Source organism: Topomyia yanbarensis, chromosome 1, assembly GCF_030247195.1.
Source record: "Topomyia yanbarensis strain Yona2022 chromosome 1, ASM3024719v1, whole genome shotgun sequence".
NCBI lineage: Eukaryota > Metazoa > Arthropoda > Insecta > Diptera > Culicidae > Topomyia > Topomyia yanbarensis.
The window spans coordinates 155,587,475-155,598,863 of record NC_080670.1 but is presented as its reverse complement, the minus strand read 5'-3'; the positions used below and the strand labels follow the sequence as shown (position 1 = coordinate 155,598,863).

The 11,389-nt window shown below is 39.4% G+C and overlaps 1 protein-coding gene across 1 annotated transcript; it reads left to right on the top strand.

The window, feature by feature from the left end:
- The first annotated feature begins 986 nt into the window (after window positions 1-986).
- LOC131678364 (nose resistant to fluoxetine protein 6-like) lies at window positions 987-10,856 on the top strand. Its single transcript, XM_058958455.1, has 6 exons — window positions 987-1,183; window positions 1,237-1,429; window positions 1,487-1,657; window positions 2,612-2,900; window positions 8,748-9,828; window positions 9,885-10,856. The coding sequence occupies exons 1-6, from the start codon at window positions 1,027-1,029 to the stop codon at window positions 9,908-9,910; spliced, it is 1,917 nt and encodes a 638-aa protein (XP_058814438.1). The 5' UTR covers window positions 987-1,026; the 3' UTR covers window positions 9,911-10,856.
- Window positions 10,857-11,389: the final 533 nt, after the last annotated feature.

Below are 11,389 nucleotides of genomic sequence, written 5' to 3'. Positions count from 1 at the left end.
GTGTCTAACTGACGCCAATTTGGTGTTAGTTTTGATACATCGTCTAACTAATAGCAAGCTGGTGTTAGTTACTGACGAGTGGAACACGAAACATTAAAGTTTCATGTTGTCTGAGTGTGGTTTTACTTGTCAAGGTTAATGACGTGGTAAATACGATGTTGTCCTATTTTTATGAGTGTATTGTCTGTCTGTAGAGTCAGTAGTCCAGGATTTCTCGTGAGGTCATAAAGTTGTATGTTTTATTTTATGAAGTTGTCGTCGCAATAGTCAAGGTGGTCAGGGTCATAAGGTGAGTCCACATTCTGTAATTTATCAAGAGAAAGAAATTTTGTGTGAGCTCAAATGCGCTGAATATGAATGAGAGAAATATGCTAGTTTTGTATAATAATGTTCTATTTCTAGAGGTATAGAATCCCGAATGTGATTTTCGTAATAATTCTTCTGAACATTCGAGGGAATATTTCCTCGTATTGCTCATCTTCACTATCACCAATTTTCAGAATGATTTGATTGCTGAAACTATTGAGGGGTAGTTAAGTGCAAGGTATGTAAGCTGAATCATCTATGTCAGCGGAATGTACCGTTGCATCGTCCGAAGAAACGTTGTGTTGGGAACAGATGATGAGGGATCAGTTTCAACATCGTTAGCGTTCAGTTCTTCTCGTCCTCTCGAGAGACTGTCGGTTACAATATTTTGTTTTCCTGGTTTGTATTTGATTTCAAAATCAAATTCGCCTAGGCAATGAGCCCAATAAACTGATCGAGCGATTTCTTATGCTAATACTTATGCTTATCAAAATATTTTAAGGGGCATCATTTTTGTTTCACGTGATGGTCTGTGCATTATCAGTAGGAAAGATTTGATTATATAGCTCGATTGTTGACAGCAATTGCTAATGCTTATATCACGTTATCAGTGCGCTTGGAGAAATGACCAGTAATGCAACCAGATAAAACCACCAGCAGTGGCATTATTTGGGCAGTCGTCGAATAAATTCGATTAATATTGCTATAAATTGAAAAACAATGAAGTTCTTTTCGTGGTCGAATTCAGTGTTGTTTAGTTATTGTTTAATTGTGGAATGCAGCGGTAGTAATGTAATGTGGAATAATGCCTTATGTGATGCACAGCTACAAGCGACACTCGTAGGACTCACCGATAAGGATCCGTGGGCTCTGGAATGTATGAATCTGATGTGCTTGTGTAAGGTTACTGCATTGTAGATATTTTTTTAGTTTTTGATGCATGGGGAAACTGGCCATCTGGGCAGTTCTCGGGTAATCAGTACGATTTTGGGAACTATGATCAGTGCCGAAGTTACTACTATGACCATCTGGAAGTCGGGGCAATCCGTGGCAGGTACTGCATGGTGGTACTTCCACGACAATCAGATAACCTAACAAAACGATTCTTTGTGGACATGGAAGGGTATGATACAAAGTGTTTTTGCATTCGCAATTAGCTTAATCATTAGAAATCATGTAGGATTAATGGAGTTGGAATTGGATCATGCTTCCCGAACACGTGCAGCGAAGAGCATCTTTATCAGCCAATGAAAAAGCTGATTGAATTGAGATACAACATTGTAGCCAATGATTCAATTATATACTGTGACAACGAGTTTTTTCCGCTAGGTGGAACTGGAGTAGCAGCAATGTAAGCCACTGTAGCTATATTCATTGTCGGGACGAGACCATTACACAACTTTATTCCGTATCGTTGTATCCAGAATTCACGGTTGTTTGTGAAATTGGCATTAATGTTAAACTCAATCGCGAAGTGTTTTCTTTGAGCTTACTATTATTCAGTTTTCTACACCGTTTACTATTCAAATACCTAACCTTACGACTTTATTTGGGCTCAAATAGGATTCCATTAGAAATATGAGCGGGATTCTTTCAAAATCTCAAGCAAGTTTTCGTCAAAATTTAGAACAGGATTCTATAACTCTGATATGCAGGACTCCGTTATAATCCTTGACGAGATAGCATGACTGTAGAGGAGACTCAGGAGACTTGATCCCCGGGGAGACTTGATCCCCGGGCAGACTTGATCCCATCACCATAACTCAAAGACGGAGCAAAAACATTAATCGATTGTATTAGAAAGTTGAGTAGTTACATCTGAACTTAAATTTCTTTAACACAAGGTAAATTTGAATTCGAGTTACAGTCATGATTCGCTGGTTGGGCCACACCCTCTATCCAACTAACGAATTTGATTTGCTAGTTGGACCGTCTGACAGCTGCCAAAAAGTCTAATGGAAACGTAAGTAGCGTAAATGCATCTGTTCATATCTCTAGTTATTGTCAGATTGATTGTTAATGTAAATGTGACATGAGATTTTTGCATTCAGATGCTTTTTAGTTGGGCAATGGTCCAACTAGCGAAAGTCCAACTAAAAAGCAACCTAGTTATAAAATGTCCAACCAGCGAATCACTATTGTATTTACCATTTGTGAATATTATTTCTCAACTAAATTAGCGTTACACTTCTATTTAATTTCACCAATATACAATTAAAACATTTAAATGAAATGGATACTGCGGAACGGAATAACGTTGAACCTTTTTACTTTTAAAACTTAACGATTGTTCAACTTTTCTCAGAACTGTAATCTCACTAATCGCAGCTGTTGTTGTCGTTAGTACTATTTACGAAGTATATGCCATTCTCAGTGCAAGAGAGCCATCCACCAACCTGACAACGTTCTCTGTTTACTCCAATTGGATGTGGGTGATGAAGGTTACAAAAACAAAACATGTCCATGCCAGTAAAACCCAGATAATCGAATGTCTTCATGGTATACGTGTTATGGCGATAATTTGGATAATATACGGGCACACCTATCTGTTAATGTTGTCGGCGCCCCTCATAAATCCGGTTGCTACGATTGATGTGAGTATCATGACGTAAGTAATATTATTTTGAACTTAGCTTCACAGAAGCACAAATTTATATGAGATCTTCTCGATCAGAATGAAATAACACAATTATAGCTCATGTTCTCCATCTCATCTCTAATAAAAAAAATAGAAACGGCCAGGTGTTTGACGTCGTCTCTTCAGAATATGTACTTGACTAAGCAACTAGTTTAAGAAATTACCTGCATTAGTACAGCATTTAAAAGATGGAATTTAATTGGAAAATAAAATTTCATGCTCCGCGGATGAACTTAAAATATTCCTTGATGATCTCGCGATTCCCTAACACAGGCCCTCAATATGGAGCTGCTCGCTTTGAACAATTCTTGCATAATATTTTGCTGTATAGACAAGCACGATACGTATAGAGTAAAGCCATGTCAAGTGATCCTCAAATTTTTCGCAAAATCACCGATTTTCATGAGATATGTTTTATTGTATAGGGATTATGGTAAATAGTTTTTGGTATAAATATTTCGTTAAAACTCCTTTTTTCTTTGAGATATTAACCCTTAAACTTTATTGCGTGATAAAATTGTAAATTTTATATCTCAAAACCTACTGAAGATAATTGAATGAATTTTTGTACACTTATGGAATGATATTTACACTATCTCATAAAAATAATTTTACAATATAATTATGTGAATAACGGTACTTTTCATCTACTTAAAAATTTCAATTGTATTTTTTCTTGTGTTCTTCACGCTAAAAAATTTCAGAAGGTATGTCAAATTACGCGTCAATCTCTCACCTTCAATAATCTGTATTAATAATTTTTCATTTTTGTTTCTATCGAGAGTTATGGATGATTTTGTAACGGTGCGTACCTTCAACGCACGGCCCACTTTGATGCAGCCCGCGAGAACTTACATATTGGCAACGCCGCATGTAGCAACGTCCTACTGCGTATCGCTTTGGCAGAGCATACCTTATGTCCAAAATTGCCATCTTCGATATTAGAGCAAAAAGATAAGCTTTTCTGTGCGGATGTTTAAAGGTGAATATATTCCGAGTAATTTGCATGGTTTTTAGTGTTATATTTTTCAGGAATTATTTAATTTTCTGTCATTCAAACTCTCAAACCGGCGAGCTCGGATGTTGACAGTTGCTGTGCGAACTTGAGCAATGGGCATGTTTGAATCTGCATGTATATGACTTTTTTTTTGCAAATTGACATATTTTACCACTTTTTATCGTCAGTTGGATATGTCTAGGTGTTAGCACAGTATATTTGCTCAAAAAACATTCGTTTGTTTTTATGTTATAAATATGGTACTACCAACCGAGTACTGTATTTCGTTAAAAAAATAATGAAGATTTTGAATTATAAATCGTTGATGATTTACTGAAATTTGATGAAGTAAATAATATCTTACTAGAACTTGGAGAACCACTAATTAACAGAATTGACAGAAGCAATAGCGATAACGAAAACACGCCATTGCGGTTGAAAACAGATTCAAAGTAATTTTTTTCGCAAGACACTTCGTTGTTTATAAGTAAGATCACTCAGTGGACATAAACAAGCGAAGTAAAATGCTGTTTTCATAAAATGTTCCATTTTCCTGCATAATGTTGTAGACTAGTAATGAATTTGGATGAAACATCGACTAATAACGTTTTCGTTTTCAACCTGGTATACACCGGTATAGTGAAAAAAAGAGATAGACTGAAGTTTGAATGAGTATAGCCCCGACAATACTGGTGTACACTGTCAAAAACGAAAATGCCATAACAAAAGTGTCTTCGAAGATGGCAATAACATAAGCGTATTATATGAGTTATGTTTCGGTTCTTTGCGATACAGTTTAATTCCTAGAAACGTTAAATTATAATAAAACAGTATTCATTAAACAAAATTGTTTTTGTTGTGCACCTCGGTCAAAAAAATCTAAAAGTATCTCAAAATATCCAGAAAACCTTAACCTTTGATAATCCGTATATAAAAGTTTGTTATTTTGCACCAATCTAGAGATGTGGTTTCATTTACTCATGCGATGCACGTTTCCTACGCGATGCGCAGTAGGACGTTGGGACATGCGGCGTTGCCAATATGTAAGTTCTCGCGGGCTGCATCAAAGTAGGCCGTGCATTGAAGGTACGCACCGTTACAAAATCATCCATAACTCTCGATAGAAACAAAAATGAAAAATTATCAATACAGATTATTGAAGGTGAGAGATTGACGCGTAATTTGAAATACCTTTTGAAATTTTTTAGCGTGAAGAACGCAAGAAAAAATACAATTAAAATTTTTAAGTAGATGCAAAGTACCGTTATTCACATAACTATACTATAAAATTATTTTTATGAGATAGTGTAAATATCATTCCATAAGTGTATAAAAATTAATTCAATTATCTTCAGTAGGTTTTGAGATATAAAATTTACAATGTTATCATGCAATAAAGTTTAAGGGTTAATATCTCAAAGGAAAAAAGGAATTTTAACGAAATATTTATACCAAAAGCTATTTACCATAATCCCTATACAATAAAACATATCTCATGAAAATCGGTGATTTTGCGAAAAATTCGAGGATCACTTGACATGGCTTTACTCTATAGTGATGTGATCGTAATAAAATAATTAAAATAATCGATTAGTTTAAAAGCAAAACATTTATGTTTATTTTCCGTCAGCCTCTGTGCGCACTGAGAAGTCACACCACCATCTGGACCCTAGATACGGCCACCAACACATGGATCGAGACCTATGACTTTACTTCCCTTCCGAAGGAAGACGTGTTTTTCCACTGTTACCTTTGATAAATGCTCTTGGAGCATGGTGTAGATCATATTGTATCAGATTGGTACTGTGGAGCTGACAGCTGCGAAAACTAGAGCCACGCAGTAGATTGCGTCCAGCCCCCGGTCCAGATAACATACCGAACGTGGCGCTGAAAGCTATAGTCCGAACATGCTCAGGATGGTGCTGCAGAAATGTTTAAATGATGGTAACTTCTCCGAAATGTGGAAAGTACAGAAACTGGTGATGCTGCTAAAATCAGGGAAGTTAATGGGTGATCCCGTCTCGTACAAGCCCATATGTCTACTGGATACACTCAGAAAACTCGGAAAACTAATCGAGGACTGGTTGAGCTTCAACAATCACGTCGACTACGCCTGCGATAAAATGGGATAAACATCAGAAACGTGAGAAAGATTGTAAAAATCGATTTGATGGCAGGGTGAGTGCAGGAATGGGACAATACGGAAAAGGTGGATTTACCGGTTCGTCCTAAACATGTTGACATGGTTCAATAGAAAGCACTTAGAAGTCAACTTCCACCTGACACAGCTCATGTTGGGCCACAGCTGCTAAGAAAGTATCCTCATCGGATCGGGCACGCAACGTCACCGTTGTGCCCGGAGTGTGAGAACATCGGAGCGCGAGGTCTTCGAATGTCCGAGGATCGAAACGATACGCAGGGAGTTGCTTAAAACGGGATGGCCGAACATCAACCCGGATAATGTTGTCCACAAAATGATAAGCGATGCAGTGACGCAGATCGTAACCGCCTTACAGCTAAAATGATGTGGTGAACAGCGAGCAACGGCTTAGGGAGAGCAATCACCGCCGTATGAGTCGTCGGGGCGCCAGCGAACCGGACGTCACGCTCAGGCCACAATCGCCGGACTGTTCATGGCACCCTACCGGTAGGCCCGAGAGTTCGGATCGTCGGTGAATTGAGCGCCTTGCTTCACCGAGCCAACCAACCTAGGAACCTAGCTGGTTGGCTCGGTTTCAGGAGAACTTCTCTCACCGGGAAATTCTCCGTCGGAGATAGTTAGGTCCATCGTAGTGGACTAGATCGAGTACAGTCGTGATTCGCCGATTGGACACTTTTTAACTGGACCACTTTTGTAGTTGGACCTCCGTTAGTTGGACCATCGTCCAACTAAAAAGCATCTGAACGCCAAAATCTCATGTCAAATTTACTTTGACAATCTATCTAACAATCTTACACTACTAACGTCTTCTTTGGAGAGTTTTTGACATTTGTCAGTAGGTCCAACTAGCGAATCAAATTCGTTAGTTGGACAGAGGCTGTGGTCCAACCAGCGAATCACGACTGTAGTTCGCGAACAAGGGAGTGGTACTAAACGACACAAGAAGGGAGCCAACCTACTCTATTTTTGCAGTTGCGGCGGGTAGCCTAGAACAAATTTTCATTGGCCTACCGATCGTCAGCATCTAGTTTAACCCGCATCCCGAGGAAACGTACAGTCCATAATACCCCCTTACTCATGGAGTTGGACATGGGTGTTTGAAATGGGTTCAATCCACGAAAACACCATCGTCATGGTCCGGTAGATCCTATAGAAAAACCATACGTTGGTATATTTATGGGCTATTGAGACCGTTTAATGGTGTTTCGATGGTTGTGAAAGTGGGCACGGACCATGTTCATGGTCTGTTCAAGGGGCTGTGTGGTGTTTGAACCCATGAGTTTTTGCTCGGGATAGTCGCCTCTTTATTCACTGGGAAAGGGCTGAACGAGCTGCGGTGCTAAATGGCACCGGATAGAAAGCCAACGGGTTCAAGAGGTTGCGGAGCCGAATTGCACAAGGGAGCCGAGTCGTAGTGTGGATTAGCACTAGGGAGCCGAAGGGCTCAGTAAACTAGACAATCTGGGGTTTACCGTCCAGATTGTCCTCGTAGGTGAAGAGTACTAATTCTCTATCCACAGCTAGCTTATCTACTGCCATACGGATTTGCCAAGTTGTGTGGATGGTTGAAAACTGGCAGTGCGTCGAGGACGGGTGCTGTAATCTTACTGAAGGAACAAACTATTAAGTAGTTGGATTAGAGTGTGTGCTATGCACATAGAAAAAAGCCATCCCCGAAGATATGTCATAAGATAGTGCCGGGGAGGAATAAGGCTCAGTGCGCGAGTAGTTGTTTTAGCGGGTCGAGTGGCTGCCTAAACCAGTTCCCTGACTTGTTGGTTTTTGTAAATTTTGTTTCTGCTCAGGATCTGTTTGAAAATATTTTCTGCTCTGTACTTACATACATACAATTATTGCATTCATATACACAAAATATAAACCCCCCCCCCCCCTCCACCCCAAAATTTCTTGTTACGCCAATGCAGCATCGTATAGGGTCCGGCATTCGAAGTGTAACCAATTGAAAAGGTCATACATTCGGCTTAGAAATTTTTTTTTTACTTTAAAGTTCAAAATGTGCGAAAATAATCAAAATAATTCACTTTTGCTCGAATTACCACCTTGACTCTGGCTTTGAGACAGTCGAAAAACGAATCGCAAGTTGCCCGAATGTGACTTGTTAGTATTTTGACCCACTCAAGGACAATGGCTATCCTCAGCGTCTCGAGATTGATGTTGGACCTTGCTCTCCAGAAGGGCCCAGAGAGAATAATTCATTGGATTCGCATTTGGTGAATTCGTGAGCCATTGTGTTGTCTAAATGAAGTTCGGAACGTTGGTTTTCAGCCATATTTTATGAGACGGTGCCGAATTTTGTTGAAACGTCCATGGTTTTCGACCGAAATGTTTGTCTGTCGACGGCTACAAAGCAGCTTTCAGAACACTTTTACGGTAGTATATCGCATTTACTTTGACGAAATTTGACCGCTTTCGGCCAAGAAAAGTAACGGTTCTTTTGAAATCTATTACAGATCACTTTTTTGCGTTCACTTTTAGCCAAATGCTTGTAAACAATACTCGGAGCTGTCATTTAACCAATTTATAGACCAGCTGACGTGCAACAATTGCGCGACCCTGTATACAAGCATTTTTAATTAAACAGATTATATATCTATTGTTCTTTAATAATATATTATCAATTCCAGTGGATATTCTACAGTGCCCTAGTTGTGGCTGGTCCCATTTCCGTCGACACGTTTTTTGTCCTGAGTGGATTGCTGACCTGCTGGAGTCTGCTGAGAGAGCTGGATCGAAACAAGAAGCTTAACGTGTTTCTGCTGTATGTACATCGCTATTTGCGGTTGACACCCGCATTTGCTGCACTGCTTTTGTTTATTGTCGGATTATACCCAAGGCTCGGAGCCGGACCGCTATGGGGTTCATCACTAAAAATCACGGTCGATTTCTGTAACAAATACTGGTGGTCAGCGTTGCTGTATGTTCAGAACTACGTAAATCCCAACGAGATGTGCTTGGGACATTCCTGGTACCTGTCGGTAGATATGCAACTGTTCCTGCTCTCTCCGCTCGTTGTTTACCCACTATGGCGGTGGGGTCGCCGGGTACTGATTGTTGTGGCAGCACTGATTCTGTCGTCAATAGGATGCATTTTTGGCGTGACTCTGCAACATGACCTTAGAGCGAACATTATGTTAACGAGTTTGGAACGAGATCGATATAGTTACGTGCCAACTCACACTCGAATGGGTGCTTGGTTCGTTGGATTGGTTCTGGGATACATTTTACACTGCACAAAGGATCGCATCGTGCAACTATCGAAGTCAAAGTTAGTTCTGGGATGGACGTTGTCTTTAGTCTTAATTGTTGTATGCATTTTTGGTGCTTATCCACTGAACCAACCTGATTTTGAGAAACATCCCGTAATTGCCGACGCACTATACGAATCTACGAAGCACGTATTGTGGGCTTTAAGCGTGGGCTGGATCATATTTGCTTGCAGTAACGGATATGGTGGACCAATAAATAAAATTCTTTGTCTCTCTATTTGGCAACCATTAGGAAAACTATCGTACTGTATGTATTTACTGCATCTACCTATACAATTGATGATAACTAGCTCCATGAGAACGGTTAGACACTTTAGCGATCTTCATACAATACACACATTCTGGGGTGACATCGCGTTTACTATATTGGTTTCTTTGATATGGACATTGTGCTTCGAAGCGCCGTTTGGAAACTTAGATCGATTGTTGCTAAGAAGTTGTAAGTATTTTTATTGTCTCAAGTATGTCAACAAATATAAAATTTCATCTTTGCAGACAAAAAATCATCATCTCGCAGATAATTTGATTGGTGAGAAGTTTATAACCGTAGACAACAGAAATTTTGGTTCGTATTCGAAATATATTTATAAGCGTTTAGCTGCCAACTTATGTGGTTTTTGTTTGAAGCGAAACTGACTCAGTTTCTAACCCCAACTGCTGTCAAAATGTATGAACTGACTGCGGTTGGGGTTAGAACCTGACTCAGTTTCGGCACAGACTAACAGACATAACACTATGAGGGAATTCCCTCAAAAAACATCGATCCGACAATTTTCCCAGAACACTAGCTCCACCTTTTATTCACAGTCCCAATCACTCATTTATTGGTGGGTTACCCCTCAGGTTTGGGAACAATTTTTCACTAGTGGTCTATCCCCCATATGCTTGTTCATATGTCAGTGGCGCCATAATTTCAAATGTGGCCACAGTCCCAACTACAAATATATTTAAAATGACCGTTAAAGCGAGCGAAGCTTTGTTTTTTAGTGTTATGTCTGTTAGTCCGTGCCGGATTGTTGACGTTGTTCGTAGTCATACCGCTGGCACGAGTCCTACTACCTTACGCACTGATGGATCGTCGCATTTCAAAACGCAGGGTGACTATCTGCCTGCCACTCCTTCGATACAAAATTTGTAAATTTGTTGGTGATAGAAACGAGACTGCCGAGTTTGTGAGGACTTTATTGAAGACTTACAAATTTCAACAACGAAGAGAAACATTGTAGCAAATACAAATAATTTGTATTTGATTGTAGGTTAGGGTTCTTGGAATAAGGGACCATTGTAGTTACTGTAGTAGCCCTTCACTATTACGCAACAATTCAATCAGCGAAATAAGGAGCTTATTCGTAGTAACCTTTGTGATTTTTTAAAATGAGTTTAAGTTAGGCTAAATAGATATTTCAATTGTACCTGTTCTGATGTTTTAATTAATAAATTTAGGTTACGTTTTCCTAAAGCCTTTTAACTTTACCGTAGGTCCTATTTAAGGGCAAATTCATGTTTAATTCGACTATATTTAGTTTAACATAATTAATTCTTACCGAGTAAATGTGGAGATAGTTGTACAGCGGAACGTAGTAATAAATTTTTAGGTTTAAGAATAATAAATTTAAAACATTCGCCTCGCGCAATGGATTTTTTTATCTGTCTGGTTTAGGGCTACCAAAAGGGTAGTCGACTCGAAGTAGGGGTGTGCATGGCGCGGTGATCGACGTTGCGCAACTAACAGCAAGCATGGTGACATATCCAGCTTTGGACGTGGGGACTAACATAATGGCGGTCTAAACTATTTAGTTCGTAATACGTTCAATTGCCCTTTTTTGACAATCACTTACGCCAGCTTGACAGCAACGCCCAGTTGAGGATGCCGGGCGTTCACCGAATGAACATCCAACGCATTGAACTAACGTAAGATGACAATCTTACTGGGCGGTTTACGTAAATGATTTTTGTCAAAAAGGGCAATTAAACGTATATGAACTAAACAATTTAGACCG

What these genes read in the sequence shown, in the direction of transcription:
- LOC131678364 (XM_058958455.1), top strand. Translation starts at nt 1,027, where the DNA reads ATGAAGTTCTTTTCGTGGTCGAATTCAGTGTTGTTTAGTTATTGTTTA. An exon ending in GGAACTGGAGTAGCAGCAAT is followed by an intron (nt 1,658 to 2,611) that starts GTAAGCCACTGT and finishes AACTTTTCTCAG; the next exon opens with AACTGTAATCTCACTAATCG. An exon ending in TCGATTGTTGCTAAGAAGTT is followed by an intron (nt 9,829 to 9,884) that starts GTAAGTATTTTT and finishes TCATCTTTGCAG; the next exon opens with ACAAAAAATCATCATCTCGC.